General features: G+C 44.5%; 1 protein-coding gene across 5 annotated transcripts in view; it reads right to left on the bottom strand.

Annotated features, from left to right (window-relative positions):
* LOC134349799 (transmembrane protein 164-like) overlaps nucleotides 1-16,278 on the bottom strand; it is a 66,560-nt gene extending 50,282 nt beyond the window's left edge. For 2 of the 5 annotated variants that reach the window (XM_063054679.1, XM_063054683.1), the window contains exons 1-2: nucleotides 15,331-15,453; nucleotides 12,996-13,386 (exon numbers count right to left, since the gene is read on the bottom strand). In XM_063054679.1, the coding sequence (XP_062910749.1) occupies nucleotides 12,996-13,358 (363 nt within the window). In that variant the 5' untranslated portion in view covers nucleotides 13,359-13,386; nucleotides 15,331-15,453. The other 3 variants (XM_063054681.1, XM_063054680.1, XM_063054682.1) reach the window with 3 other exon arrangements.
* Between the last annotated feature and the right edge of the window lie 460 nt (nucleotides 16,279-16,738).

The raw sequence follows: 16,738 nt of genomic DNA, 5'->3' as shown, positions 1-16,738 counted from the left end.
TGAGTTCCTCCAGCATTATTCAATACAATTCTGGTCTCCCCATTATAGGAAGGATGTTGAGGCTTTGGAGAGGATGCAGAAGAGGTTTACCAGGATGCTGCCTGGATCAGAGGACATGTGCTATAATGAGAGATTGAACAAACTGTGATTGTTTTCTCTGGAGTGGCAGAGTCTGAGGGGAGATCTGAGAGAGGTTCATAAGATTATGAGAGGCACAGATAGAGAAGACAGACAGTATTTTTTTCCCCATGGTGGAAATGTCTAATACCAAAGAGCATGCATTTAAGGTGAGAGGGGGTAATTTTAAAGATATGAGGGGTAAGTTTTTTTACAAATAAAGTGATGGGTGCCTGGAACATGCTGACTAGGGTGATGGTGGACACAGATACATCAGGGACTATTAAGAGACGTTCAGATAGGCACCTGAATGTGAGGAAAATGGAAGGATATGGACATTGTGTCGGCAAAAGGGATTAGTTCAGTTGGCCATTTGATTACGAATTTAATTGGTTCAGCATGACATTGTGGGCCGAAGGGCCTGTTCCTGTGCTGTACTGGTCGATGTTCTATATGCTAGTTAGAGAACGGTGCAAGTGTGGGACGAGCTGCCAGAAAATGTGGTAGTTGCAGGTTTGACTGCAATGGTCATGAGAACACAGTCCTGACGAAGGGTCTTAGCCCGAAACATCAACTGCTTATTCCTCTCCATAGAAGCTGCCTGACCTGCTGAGTTCCTCCAGAATTTTGTGCGTTGCTTTGGATTTCCAGAATCTTTCGTGTTTAAGGTCAGTTGGTAGGTTGTTCCAAGCATCTTGGAGAACTTGCCACAGTTCTTCTACAGACTTTGTCTGTCTCACTTGCTTCTGTCTCTCCAGGTAATCCCAGACAGCCTCGATGACGTTGGGATCAGGGCTCTGTGGAGGCCATACCGTCTGATGCAGAACTCCTTGTTCTTCTTTACACTGAAGGTAGTTCTATATGACCTTGGCTGTGTGTTTGAGGTCACTGTCCTGCTGCAGAACGAAGTTGTGGCTGATCAGACGCCCTCCTGTTGTTACTGTGAAATGGATGAGAATCTGCTTGTGCTTTTCAGCATTGAGGATTCTATAACTTTGACCAGATCACTAACTCCGTTTGCAGATATGCAGCCCCAAACCTGCAGGGAACCTCCACCATGCTTCAATGTTGGCTGCAGATACTCAGCCGTGTAGCGCTCTCCAGCTCTTCTGTGGACAAACTGCTTCCTGTTTGAGAAAAAAATTTCAAATGTTGACTCTTCACTCCAGAGCACCAGCTGCCACTGCCGACCACCGCAGTCATCGTGTCTTTGTGTGTAAGTGAGTCTCTTGGCTTTGCTTCCACTTCGGAGGAATGGCTCTTCCATGAAGACCACTTCTGAGAAGACTTCTCTGAACTGTAGAGGGCTGTACTTGGCTTCTAGTGGTTTCTGAGAGTTCAGAGCTGATAGCAGTGCTGGACTTCTGATTTAGATGTGACATCTAAAAAGTTGATGTGTCTCTCATCTGCTACACTCAGTTTCCATAGATGACCACTGCGTTTCTGGTCCCCAACCTTGTCTTGTTTCTTTGTGCTTCTTCAGAAGACCTTGGACACCATATCTCGAAGCTCCTGTCTGCTGCAAAATTTCTGCTTGGGAGAGGCATTGCTGATACAGGATGACAACCTTGTGTCTTGTTGCTATGCTCAGTCTTGCTGTGGTGTAAGAATTGATGATTTGAAGGTTAAACTGTCACATCTGCCACAGCCTCACCTTTTAGTCTGGTTGTCCTTCACCTAGTTTGATCCCTTCTACACCCGTTAACGTTTCTGTTTCAGTCAATCAGTTTAATTCATTCATCTCATTATGTCATTGATCATTAGCACCAGTTTGTTATCTTTGTTTGATCATGCACTGGGCTACATACCTACGAAGTAATCAAGCTTTTATTTGAAAAGTGGTCTATTACTTAATATGTTACTTTGATGAAATACAAAAATTTCTCTGTAGCGTTTAATTTTTTGGGAAATGAATGTCTGAAAATCTAAAATTTGCTCTTTGCTACAGACACACCAATGCAGAAGATAAAAAATATATATAAAATAATTTATATAAAAAATCTAGAATGCCTAAGACTTTTGCATAGTACATGTGTGGGAGGGATAGGGAGGGCTATGGTCTGGGTGTGGGTCAATAGGACTAGGCAGAATAATAGTTCAGTATAGACTAAAAGGGCCTGTTTCCATGCTCTCTATATAATTAGGACTTTGTATCATACATACCTTTTACAGAAAAGCAGAGGGATCTGGGAATACAGGTCCATAATTCCTTGTAAGTGGCTTCACAGGTAGATTTGGGTCATAAAGAGTGTTCTTAGCACATTGGACTTCATAAAGTACTTTCCACAGGGAGGGGAGGAGAAGATGGCGGCACGACGCAGTGCGCGCGGCCGCTCCGAAATGATATCGTATTTGTAAGTAGGGGCCGTGCACAATCCTGATTTTGATGGAGACAGACGTGAGAAGCACGGAGGAACATCTGGAGAAACTTCTAAAATGCCCGCTTCGCTGTCGCTGCTACTGTGTGATCGAGAATCTCCGGAGGGGAAGGCCCCGAATCCTCAGCTTTGCCTATTGCCTGTTGCCAGGGCTGGGGTCAAAGCACTCAGCAGAGATGGTGCTCGGTGCTCAGTGTTGGAGGGCTGGTCGGAGGCTCAAAGTTTTCGGACGGACTCAGCTGTGGTCGGGTGCTTCCAGGATGATGCATCAGCAAGTTTGCGGCGCTGGAAGCTCATGGCAGGGAGAGTTTCTCCCTTCTACCGTCTGCATGAGATGATGGGACTTTCGAGAGACTTTGAGACTTTTTTTTACCGTGCCCATGGTCTGTTCTTTATCAAATTACAGTATTGCTTTGCACTGTTGTAACTATATGTTATAATTATGTGGTTTTTGTCAGTTCTTTTTAGTCTTGGTTTGTCTTATGTTTCTGTGATATCATTCTGGAGGAACATTGTATCATTTCTTAATGCATGCATTACTAAATGACAATAAAAGAGGACTGTGTGTCCTCATAATCTAATCTAAATCAAAGTACTGAGTGCAGGAATTTGGATGTTATGTTGAAGTTGTATAAAGATGTTGGTGAGGCCAAATCTGGAGCATTGTGTGCAGTTCTAGCCACCTAGCTAAAGGAAATATATTAATAAGATTGAAAGAGTACAGACAAAATTTACAAGGGTGTTGCTGGGACTTGGGGACCTGAGTTATAGGGAAAGATTGAATAGGCTCAGACTTCATTCCCTACAGCGAAGGAGAATGAGGGGAGATTGATAGAGGCGTACGAAATTATGAGGGGTATAGATGGGGCAAATGCAAGTAGGCTTTTTCCACTCAGGTTGGGCGAGACTAGAACTACACGCCATGGGTTAAGGATGAAAGGTGAAACGTTAAAAGGGATCATAAGGGGAAATTCCTTCACTCAGAGGGTGGATGCAAGCTCGATTTCAATGCTTAAGAGAAATTTGTATAGGTACGTGGACGGGAAGGGTATGGAGGAATATGGTCCAGGTGCAGGTAGGTGGGACTAGGCAAAATTAGCATGTACTAATAATTGGCTGAAGGGCCTGTTTCTGCATTGTCGTGCTCTATGGCTCTATTGGCATGGACATGGTTGGGCAGAGTGCCTATGGCACAATGAAAATCAAACTAAAAATGTTCTGTGCAATTTGTACGCATTGTACAACTTTGGGATCCATTGTTAATAATTACTCTATCACATGTTCAAATAACAACATTGGATGCTAGCTGATAATGACTTGCTTTCAATTTTAAATATTATTGTAAAATATTAACCAGCAGCTGGTTTAAAATCTTCTCAAGGACATCATTACAGGGCCAAGACATCATTGCAAAAGTTCCTTGGGGCAAAGTACCTTCAGCTGCCAAAATTATCTTTAAGTCCAACGTAAGATTAAATGCACGAATTAGTGTTGATGATTGCATTGTCTTCAATTTCATTTGTCCCATCTCTGGGACTGAAGTCGAAAACACAGACTTGATGTGATGAAGTCCCATAGCACCAGTTTCAACTTTGTCATAATTTGCCTAAAATTGCATATTCAATTTGACTGAAGATGTGATATGCAAAGCAATTAGTAAATCATTAAATAGCACGCTTTGAAAGGGAGAATAAAACTACAGCTGTGAAGATCCCTGCTGCACCTGATGACCCTATGATCTCCGTCTCAGAGGCCGATGTTAGGCTGTCTTTAGAGAGTGAACCCTCGCAAGGCAGAATGTCCCAGTGGAAACCTGTGCCAACCAACTAGCGGGAGTATTCAAGGACATTTTCAACATCTCACTGCTACGGGCGGAAGCTCCCACTTGCTTCAAAAAAGGCAAAAATTATACCAGTGCCGAAGAAGAATAATGTGAGCTGCCTTAATGACTATCGCCCGGTAGCACGCACATCGACAGCGATGAAATGCTTTGAGAGGTTGGTTATCTCTAGACTGAATTCCTGCCTCAGCAAAGACCTGGACCCATTGCAACTTGCCTATCGTCACAATAGGTCAACAGCAGATGCAATCTCAATGGCTCTCCACATGGCTTTAGACCACCTGGACAACACAAACACCTAGGTCAGGATGCTGTTCATCCACTATAACTCAGCATTTAATACCATCAAACCCACAATTCTGATGGAGGAGTTGCAGAACCTGGGCCTCTGTACCTCCCTCTGTAATTGGATCCTCGGCTTCCTAACCAGAAGACCACAACCTATGCGGATTGGTGATAACATATCCTCCTCGCTGACGATCAACACTGGTGCACCTCAGGGGTGTGTGCTTAGCCCACTGCTCTACTCTCTGTATACACATGACTGTGTGGCTAGACATAGTTCAAATCTATAAATTTGTTGATGATACAACTATTGTTGGTAGAATCTCAGGTGGTGACGAGAGGGCGTACAGGAGTGAGATATGCCAACTAGTGGAATGGTGTTGCAGCAACAACCTGTCACTCAACGTCAGTAAGACGGAAGAGTTGGTTGTGCACTTCAGGAAGGGTAAGACGAAGGAACACTTACCAATCCTCATAGAGGGATCAGAAGACTAAAGAGTGAGCAGCTTCAAGTCCCTGGGTGTCAAGATCTCTGAGGATCTAACCTGGTCCCAACATATCGATGTAGTTATAAAGAAGGCAAGACAGCGGCTATACTTTATTGGGAGTTTGAAGAGATTTGGCATGTCAACAAATACACTCAAAAACTTCTATAGTTGTACCATGGAGAGCATTCTGACAGGCTGCATCACTGTCTGGTATGGAGGGGCTACTGCACAGGACCAAAAGAAGCTGCAGAAGGTTGTAAATCTAGTCAGCTCCATCTTGGGTACTAGCCTACAAAGGACCCAGGACATCTTCAGAGAGCAGTGTCTCAGAAAAGCAGCGTCCATTATTAAGGACCTCCAGCACCCAGGACATGCCCTTTTCTCACTGTTACCATCAGGTAGGAGGTACAGAAGCCTGAAGGCACAAACTCAGCGGTTCAGGAACAGCTTCTTCCCCTCTGCCATCCGATTCCTAAATGGATATTGAATCTTTGGACACTACCTCACTTTTTAAAAAAATATACAGTATTTTTGTTTTTGCACATTTTTTAAAATCTATTCAATATATGTAATTGATTTACTTGTTCATTTATTATTATTTTTATTTTATGTATTAGTTTCTCTCTCTGCTAGATTATGTATTGCATTGAACTGCTGCTGCTAAGTTAATGAATTGCACATCACGTCGGTGATAATAAACCTGATTCTGTGCAAAAAGTTTCTTTCCAATCTTCAAATTCAACTTTATTGTCATCTGACTGTACATATATTCAACCAAATGAAACTACTTTCCTCCGGACCATAGTGCAACCACAAAACACATATCACACACAGCACATAAAACAAAATATGACCACAAATAAGTTAATAAAATAGAATTCGAAGTCCATGTAGTGTACAGTGCAGGTAAATAGGATGAGGGGTCTCATTCACCCAGCTTGTACTCCTTTCCTTCTCCCCACCTTCTTATTCTGGCTTCTGCCCCCTTCCTTTTCAGTCCAGATGGTCTCGGCCCAAACCATTGACTGCTGCCTGTCCTGCTGAGTTCCTCCAGTACTTTGTGTGTTTTGCTCTGGATTTCCAGCATCTGCAGAATCTCTTGTGTATCTATCCCTACTAGTTTTTCTTCTTCTTCTTAAGCCCTTCACCCCTGCTGGGGCAGACAGCAACTCACCCGAGTCCTCTTTCACAGGCCAAAGGTCAATCAGCCCTAGGCTTCAGTCTCCCGGCATGTCCCTTCTGGGCAAAGATCATTCCTCACCTAGGGCTGAGATCTATGGAGCTTCTGTTGGCATTTCCGTGGCTCTGGATTTTTACAGGCTAACCCAATGCCCAACCCTTCTCCTTTCACAGCCGGGGTTGGGACTGTCCATGGTGGAGTTATTTGTAGCACTGCTTTTAGAGATCCAATAGCGTGAACCCCCTTGGTCCAAGTACTTTCTAATCTCCTCAGTTCATTCAATGTACCCGAGCTTTGCAGCATATGTCAGCTCATATTTTTCGGGATTCAATTCCAGACATCCCACCTCTCCCGGAACTTCTGGGAGTCTCCCGCATATTAATAGTGGCTCCCTGATGCCTGCAAATTATATACAATATCACGGAAATCAATTTTTTTGAGAGCGAGCGAGAGAAAAGCAAGAGACAGCGTGACAGCGACCACGAGAGAGAGAGAGAGAGAGAGAGAGAGAGAGAGGGAGAGCAAGGGAGAGAGCACTTGAGGGCATGCGAGTGCGCCATGGCAGAGTGTTCCAAAAAAAATATAAAACGTACATCACCCCAGACTACACTAAAGTGTACCCCTGCCTAATAGGGGTCCAAAATAATGACAGTGTTGCTCGCTGCACTGTTTGCAACAGTGACTTTTCTATTGCCCATGGTGGGTTAAGACTGTAAAAGACATGTTGAGGTGAGTTTAACAGGTGTCATTCGTTCATTAGCATAGCTAACGTTATTTAAACTAGCTGGCTAGCTGCTAAGGAGCTACTCTATTGCAGACATCCCACCTCTCCCAGAAGTCTCCCGCAAATTGATGGTGCTACCTCCCTGAAATGAGTTTTTGCAGGGTGGGATGTCTGCAATTCTATCTGTCTCCTTTCTGCTCACCATATCAGCTCATAATACCGTTCTGTCATTGTAAACCAGTCTCCTCGCCATCAAAGATCAAGGATCAGCTTTATTCACCAGATACATTTACGTGGATTAGGAAATAGCTGTGGTGTGCTGGTCAGGGTGTGACATGCAACAGAGTAACAACATCCAACCTTCATGCAGATTAAAGAATTCTATAAAAATAAGTTACAAGTACAGATATGAAATAAAGTGTGCACAAAATACACAAATGCCTGTAAGCACTTACAATGCAAATGCCATTAGAAGAAAGTGGTTTAAAGTGTTTACAGTGCAGTAACCAAAGTAATAGATAGAGGGGGTGGGGGATAACTTGAATGGTTGATCAGATCAAAGGTTGAATTTGAAACTGAATGTTTAAAATGCAAGTAAAATATTTTTAAAAGAATTATCCTGTTAGTTAGAACTTTCTGTTTGCATGTCACTTTACTCGGGAGGGAAAAAAACTAAAAGCAGATGCGTTTCTCTCTTTGCAGGGTTATAACTTATGGACAGTTGGAACATCCAGCTACGTCACTGCCTAGTTTGGAAACTGCACTGTGGCGGCCGGGAAGACCCCACAACGGGGAGTCAAAACTGCCCATTGCATTACCAGCACCAGCCTGACCACCGTCAAGGACAGATACAGAAAGGTGCTGGAAAAGGGCCAGTAACATCATGAAGGATCCCACACACCCACTTCACGGGCCGTTTGTCCCACTCCCACCAGGGAGGAGGCTACGTAGCACCCACACCAGGACCACCAGACTCATAAACAGGTACTTCACCCCCCAGCAGTAAGGCTGATCAACACCTCCAGCCACTATCTTCACCACTACTTTATAATTTTCTGTCAGTCCCCTTACGTAGACACTCCTGTGCCTTTACGGACATACAATCAACCTCTGTATGTATGTGTGTGTATATATATAAGCTATCTCATGTATTTATATTTATTGTGTATTTTATTACAGTGTTCTTTATCTTTTGTGCTATTTGTGATGCATCGGATCTGGAAAGGCCTGTTCTGTGCTGTATCTCTAAATAAATTTTTAAAATAAATGAATAAAAATAAACTGATTTAATTTAGAGCAGCAAGGCTCCCAACACTAATCTCTGTGATACACAGAGCGTAGAAACAGGCCCTTTGGCCCATCTGATCCATACTGACCAAGATTCCCATCAAAGCTCCTCCCATATGTCTGCGTTTGGCCAAGGGCAGCACAGTGGTACGGTGGTTAGCTCATCGGGGCATTGGTTTTTAGATTAGATTAGATTATGAGGACACGCAGTCCTCATTTATTGTCATTTAGTAATGCATGCATTAAGAAATGATACAATGTTCCTCCAGTATGATATCACAGAAACACAGGGCAGACCAAGACTAAAAAATTGACAAAAACCACATAATTATAACATATATTTACAACCGTGCAAAGCAATACCGTAATTTGATAAAGAACAGACCATGGGCACGGTTAAAAAAAGTCTCAAAGTCTCTCGAAAGTCCCACCATCTCGCGCAGACGGTAGAAGGAAGAAAAACTCTCCCTGCCATGAACCTCCAGTGCCGCAAACTTGCCGATGCAGCACCCTGGAAGCACCCGACCACAGCCGACTCTGAGTCCGTCTGAAAACTTCGAGCCTCCAACCAGCCCTCCGACACCAAGCACTGAGCACCACCTCTGCTGAGCGCTTCGACCCCGGCCCCGGCAACAGGCAAAGCCGAGGATTTGGGGCCTTCCCCTCCGGAGATTCTCGATCACACAGTAGCAGCGGCAGCGAAACAGGCATTTCAGAAATTTCTCCAGATGTTCCTCCGTGCTTCTCACGTCCGTCTCCATCAAATCAGGATTGTGCACGGCATCCTACTTAACAAATACCGATATCATTTACCGGAGAGGCCGCGCGCGCTGTGTCGCGCCGCCATCTTCTCCTCCCTCCACCAGGCCATGATGCAACCAGTTAGGAAACTCTCCACAGTGCACCTATAGAAGTTTGTTTGAGGCTCTGGTGACTTTTTATCCAGCTGATCAAGATTCCCTCTGCAATTTCATTATGTATTCATTTAGAAGTAAGCATGGAACAGGCCCAACCAGCTGCACAACCCAGCAAAGCAGCAATTTAACCCCAGCCAAAGCACAGGACAATTTACAATGCCAGTTGACTTACTAACCAGAATACCTTTGGACTGTGGGAGGAAACCAGAACACCCAGAGGAAACTCATGCTTAAACGGGAGGAAATTACCGACTCCTTGCACTGGACACCAGAATTGAACTCGGAACTCCAACGGTAACAGCGTTGCGTTAGCCGCTGCGTTCACTTTTCCTAAAACCTTCTTCATGAGGCCCTCTCTTGGTCGGGATCGACTAATGGATGTTGCGCCCTAGCTGCCTACGTGATACATGAGTCAGGGCAGTACAATACGGAGAGCAAGCTGTTGCCCGTGCAGTAGGCTCCCCCTCTCCAAAGGAACAGCATAGATCGATACGGTTTGGTACCAGCAGCATTGCGGGAGCCGCCAGTCAGCCTCTTACACAATGTAAGCCTGCCTTAGGGACTCCAGCTCTGGATTTTTCCTCGGAATTTACTCCCAAAGCCTTCCTCATGAGTGGATATAGCCACAAGGCAACGGAGATTTGAGATCAGAGTTTTCCTTCACCTCGATGAGCTGCCAACCATGGCTGACGAGTCCCATCTGCCCGAGGTGACTGGTTCTAAGGCACCAGTAACCTGCCTTTGCCCCTTCTCCCGTCAGTAGAAACAGTTCTGCTGGGCTTAATCACTAAGCCACACATGAAGGCCAGGAGCTGGCCTTGGTTGTCAGAGGCTGTTTGAGACACTGCCATTGGGAGCACCAAATAGGTAGTTGGAAGCTTACCTTCACTACCACTCCCAGCTATGACAACCTTAAGGAACTCAATAAAATCTTTCTTCACAAACTATCATATCACCTATTTTAGAATAATTTGATTAGATTAGCTGTTATATGTATTGTATAGTGAAATCTCTCTGAATGTAAACAAAAGAGACGGTTGTTGACTTCAAGAGGACACGGAGCGACCACTCCCCGCTGAACATCGACAACTCCTCCGTAGAGATCGTTAAGAGCACCAAATTTCTTGGTGTTCACCTGGCGGAGAATCTCACCTGGTCCCCTCAACACCAGCTCCATAGCAAAGAAAGCCCAGCAGCGTCTCTACTTTCTGCGAAGGCTGAGAAAAGTCCATCTCCCACCCCCCATCCTCACCACATTCTACAGAGGTTGTATCGAGAGCATCCTGAGCAGCTGCATCACTGCCTGGTTCGGAAATTGCACCGTCTTGGATCGCAAGACCCTGCAGCGGATAGTGAGGTCAGCTGAGAAGATCACCGGGATCTCTCTTCCCACCATTACAGACATTTACAGCACACACTGCATCCATAAAGTAAACAGCATTATGAAGGACCCCACGCACCCCTCATACAAACTCTTCTCCCTCCTGCCATCTGGCAAAAGGCACCGAAGCATTTGGGCTCTCATGACCAGACTATGTAACAGTTTCTTCCCCCAAGCCATCAGACTCCTCAATACCCAGAGCCTGGACTGACACCAACCTACTGCCCTCTACTGTGCTTATTGTCTTGTTTATTATTTATTGTAATGCCTGCACTGTTTTGTGCACTTTATGCAGTCCTGGAATAATACCAGAAGCGATGAAAAAGTCAGTATTTATCACTCTTCCTAAGAAACCTGGAGCAATAGAATGTGAATTACATAGGACCATAAGTTTAATGAGTCATATCACTAAGATACTTCTAAGAATTTTGATGACAAGAGCTAAAAGTAAGATACAAGCTGAAATAGGCAAAGAACAATGTGGTTTTGTGAAAGACAAAGGTACAAGAAACACAATATTGATGTTAAGGATACTATCAGAACGAGCTATTCAAATGTAAAAAGATTTGTTCGTTTGTTTTATCGACTACACAAAAGCATTTGATAAAGTGAAGCACAATAAGGTATTTGAAATATTACAGAAACCTTTAGATCTAGATTTAAAAGACTTCCGCCTAATCAGAAATGTGTACTGGGAACAAACTGCGGCTGTAAGAATAGATGGAGAAGTGAGTCAGTTTATGAAAATCAAGAGAGGCGTTAGACAAGGGTGTGTTTTCTCCCCTGATTTATTTAATGTGTACAGTGAAACAATATTACAAAAAATAAGAGACATCTTGGGAATCAAAGTTGGCGGTGAAAACATCAATAATTTCAGATATGCAGATGACACTGTGTTAATTGCAAGTGTGGAGGAAGAACTACAAAACTTAACTGATATAGTTGTTGAAGAAAATGCAAAAATGGGTCTATCTATCTATTGCAAAAAGACAGAATGTGTGGTGATATCCAAAAAGAAGGAGAATCCTATCTGCAGGCTGAGAATAAATGGGGAAGACATAAAACAAGTACGGAACTTTTGCTACTTAGGAAGCTGGGTGACATCAGATGGCAGGTGCAATATGGACATCAGAAGAATAGGGATGGCAAAAGACACTTTTACGAGAATGAACAGTGTACTGACCAATACTAAACTAGGCATGACAACCCACCTCACAGTACTGAAATGTTACATTTATGCAGTTATGTTATATGGCTCAGAATGTTGGACAATATCTAGTAACATGAGGAAACGAATTGAAGCAGCAGAGATGTGGTTTTTGAGGAGGATGCAAAGAATATCATGGACGAAACGAATATCTAACGAGGATGTCATGAACAGAGCAAACACAAAAAGAGAAATAATGTATGAGATCATGAAAAGGCAATGTAACTTCACTGGACATGTGATTAGGAAAGAGGAGTTAGAGTGCACGGTAATTATGGGAAAGATTGAAGGGAAGAAAGCAAGAGGAAGACAAAGACAAATGATGATGGAGACAGCAGCCAGAGAACTGGAAATGAATACCAATGAATTGATCCACTTGACCCGAAACAGGAGTGTGTGGGCCATGGCAGTCAAAGCTCAAACTGGGCCCGGCACCTGATGATGATGATGATGATGCAGTCCTGGGTTAGTCTGTAGTCTAGTGTAGTTTTTGTGTTGTTTTACATAGTTCAGTGTAGTTTTTGTATTGTTTCATGTAGGACCAAGGTCCTGAAAAACATTGTCTTGTTTTTACTGTGTACTGTACCAGTAGTTATGGTTGAAATGACAATAAAAAGTGACTTGATTTAGCTTGAAATGTGCCATTTGCGTCAACAACCAACGCGGTCCGAGGATGTGCTAGGGGCAGCCTGCAAGTGTCACCATGCTTCCGGTGACAACACAGCACACCCACAACTCACTAACCCCAACACCATATGACATAGGAGCAGAATTAGGCCATTCAGCCCATCAAGCATGTTCCACCATTCCTTCATTTATTATCCCTCTCAACCCCATTCTCCTGCCTTCTCCCCAGTAACCTCTGATGCCCTAACAAATCAAGAACCTATCAGTCTCCGCTTTAAATATATGAAATCTCCTCCACAGATTCACCACTCTCTGGCTCAAGGAATTTCTCCCAATCTCTGTCTAAATAGACACCCTTCTTTAGGAATGTCAGAACACCCAGAGGAAACCCATGTCGGTGATCCTTACAAACAGCGGAGTTAATTGAACCCGGGTCACTGGCACCATAAAGCATTACTCTAACCACTACACCACCATGCCACCCACACCTACTAACCGCGCCTTGTCCAATCTCATCCACTTTAAAAGTTAGGCATGATAAGAAGGAGGAATAGTTGAACTCACCTGGAGGGCTGTGACCACGTGGCAAGGGTTTAGTAAATAAATGAGGGTTTTCGACGCACACTTGAACCCAATTTCTAAGCCAAAGGTCAAACACAGGGCGGCCTGCAGAATGTTCCTGCCCAGCGTCTCATGATGTTCCTGCGATGAGCCACTGAGGTTCCAATGCTCCCGGAATCCGTCTCCAATCTTCTCATAGGCCACCACGATCTGAAGCAAGGACACGGCCACCATAATGACTGATTCTAGCACTCGCTGCCTGACCGAGAGGAAAGCAGTGCACTCCGGCCCGCCGTTGCCCGTGATATTGGGGTCCACCCCGCCGTAGACAATGTCCAAGAAGTGACTTAGATCCACTCTGGCCATCGTCACTCAGGGGAACCTCCAAACACAACTAAAGAACAAGAGAGAGATTCTTTGTTACTGGTTTAAATGTCACCTCTTCTAAAAGTATCTTCCTTCTAAAGATCTCTTCCAGAAATGAAAGAAACTGTCAGAGCTGATCCCACTGACACCCCTCAGTCTTCACTCAGCTAATAGGATTTACCTGCCACTCATTCCAAACACATTGCCTGCAGTTTATTTAACCCCAGTTCTCAGCCACAGTCCTCGTTCACTCACCTGCAGCCTATTAAAACCCAGTTCTCATCCACAGTCCTCATTCACTCACCTGCAGCTTATTTAACCCCAGTTCTCATCCACAGTCCTCGTTCACTCACCTGCAGCCTATTTAACCCCAGTTCTCATCCACAGTCCTCATTCACTCACCTGCAGCCTATTTAACCCCAGTTCTCATCCACAGTCCTCGTTCACTCACCTGCAGCCTATTTAAACCCAGTTCACAGCCACAGTCCTCGTTCACTCACCTGCAGCCTATTTAACCCCAGTTCTCATCCACAGTCCTTGTTCACTCACCTGCAGCCTATTTAACCCCAGTTCTCATCCACAGTCCTCGTTCACTCACCTGCAGCCTATTTAACCCCAGTTCTCATCCACAGTCCTCGTTCACTCACCTGCAGCCTATTTAAACCCAGTTCACAGCCACAGTCCTCGTTCACTCACCTGCAGCCTATTTAACCCCAGTTCTCATCCACAGTCCTTGTTCACTCACCTGCAGCCTATTTAACCCCAGTTCTCATCCACAGTCCTCGTTCACTCACCTGCAGCTTATTTAACCCCAGTTCTCATCCACAGTCCTCGTTCACTCACCTGCAGCTTATTTAACCCCAGTTCTCATCCACAGTCCTCATTCACTCACCTGCCTCTTATTTAACCCCAGTTCTCATCCACAGTCCTCGTTCACTCATTGAACCAGCTGGCCAGTTGCTCCCAGCTTTCACCCTCCCGGTCTGAAGTTGACCTTGTTGTGTTTAATTTCTGTTCTCTGTTGTTCTGTGGCCCCAGGTGTCTTGTTATTTGAGGTCTATTATTAAAGTTATTGTTCACCACTGAATTGTCGCCACTGCTCTACTTTATATCAAGTCTTCTCTACATTCCCTGACAGAAACTGGGACTCAAATCGCAAAATAATCCTCCCTAAAAATTAAAAATCTGAATTAATATAATAATCTGACATCCTTCAGAAAGGAATCTCACAGATACCAAAATAATTGGAGTTAAGACTACAAAATAATATCCTTAAAAATGAAAATTTTGAATTAGAATAAAAAATCCAATTTCCTTCAGAAAGAAATCTATCAGAAATTAAAAATAACTGAATCTCAAACCACAAAGTAATTCCCTTAAAAATTAAAATAAAATCTGAATTGTATAAAAATCCGACTTCCATCAGGAAGATCTCTCCCAGAAATGAAAGAAACGATGCCCCAAACCACCATAAAAAATTCGGAATTAGCTTAAAAACCCAACTTTTTTTAAACAATTTCCCAGAAATTAAAAAGAAAGGTGGGGCCCAAACCATAAAATAATCCTTCAAAAATAAATAAATTGCAGTAGTATAAAAATCCAACTTCCGAAAAGATCTCTCAGAAAATTTAAAAACGGACACAACCCACAAAATAATTCCCTTTCCTTAAAAAAAACGATACGAATTAATATAAAATTCCCAATTTTCGCCAGATCCCATGGTGCATAAGTAATGACATCTAAGGTTAAATCTCTGTGTCCCATAAGTATTTAATGCTTCTGTCTCCCACTAGGAATTCCACAAAGTTTCCCAGTCTCCCGGTCAGAAATTTAAAAAGCTTCGGGCTTAGAAGTTACTAGTCTAATACAAAAATAGGAAGCTGCAGACCGTGTTAGAGGGATCTTCCCTGTGGCAGGCGAGGCGCTGGTGAAAACACACCGCCCTGTCTCTGCAACCTGTCCGCTCACTCACCTGTCTCAGCCCGAGTCCCCGCGTCACAATCGCCGGCAGCCCGGCCAACGCGGGCGGGGTAAACTGAGGCGTCCCCCCAGCCGACAGGTCCGCTCCCAGCCCCAGCGCCTTCCTCCCACCCCTCCCCGGTCAGAGGAACCGTCGCCACTCCCCTTAAACTGGCTTCGCCTTTTCACAAGACATTCAACGTGGATTGGATTTCCTGCTTCATTGTAGCGAATCTCTCCTCCCTTCCTCCCTCTCTGTCTCTGTCTCTCACACACTCTCTCTTTCTTTCTCCCTCCCTGTCTCTCACACACTCTCTCTCTTTCTCCCTCCCTTCCTCCCTCTCTGTCTCTCACACACTCTCTCTTTCTTCCTCTCTCTCTCTCTCACACACTCTCTCTTCCTTCCTCCGTCTCATACACTCTCTCTTTCTTTCTCCCTCCCTTCCTCTCACACACTCTCTCTTTCTCCCTCCCTGCCTCCCTCTCTGTCTCTCTCCCTCCTTCCTCCCTCTTATACACTCTCCCTCTCCGCCAGACTCTCTTCCTTCTCTCGTCCTCCTTTCTCCCTTCTCTCCCCCCTCTCACTTTTCCCCTCTCCCTCCCTTTCCCCACTCTCTCTCTCTCACACACATTCCCTCCCTTCCACTCTTCTCTCTCTCCTCCCGTCCCACTCTTTCGCGGTTGACGTTCCCTAGTCTTTGTCTCGATCGCCGGCCCTGTGTTCCAGGAACTCCCCGGGGCACCGAGCAACAGGCGAGGCGATTTAGGCGGCTTTTCTTCCTCTCTCTGTGGCCTCCGCTGTAAATAAACATTCCCAACAGAAAAGCATTCATTTAAAGTAGGTCCCATTTCCTTTTTCCGTAACAGAAACCTTTCCCCACTGCCAAAGCAGCCACGTTTACTTTTTTTTTGTTGATGGAGCCTTTTTCTTGTCTCCTACCGGTAGCAGCTCTTAAATTTTATTTTCAATATATATCTCTTGTCAGCTCAATCCCCTGACTATTCCTGACATTTTCATTACTCCATGATAAATGTGGCTAAAACCAGGGGTGGGGGCGTAATGTTAAGGTGATTGGAGGAAAGTATAGGGGGGATGTCAGACACAGTAAGTTTTTTTTAACACGGAGAGTGGTTGGGCGGGTGTGAAACGCCCTGCCAAGGGTGCTGGGAGAGGCAGATACATTAGAGACATTTAAGAGACTCTGAGATAAGCACATGGATGATAGGAAAAAAGAGGATTTTGAACATGGGTGATAGAAAAGTGGAGTGTTATGTGGGGGGGGGGAGATGAGATTGATCTTGGTGTAGGTTAGAAGGACGGCACAATATTGTGGGCCGAAGGGCCTGTACTGTTCTATGTTCATCTCTCTAAAGCATGTACCAGCTGGTTAAAATTACCCAGGAATTCTTATTCATTTATT

The sequence above is a fragment of the Mobula hypostoma genome, chromosome 7, assembly GCF_963921235.1.
Source record: "Mobula hypostoma chromosome 7, sMobHyp1.1, whole genome shotgun sequence".
Taxonomy (NCBI): domain Eukaryota; kingdom Metazoa; phylum Chordata; class Chondrichthyes; order Myliobatiformes; family Myliobatidae; genus Mobula; species Mobula hypostoma.
This window is presented reverse-complemented; position numbering and strand designations above follow the sequence as displayed.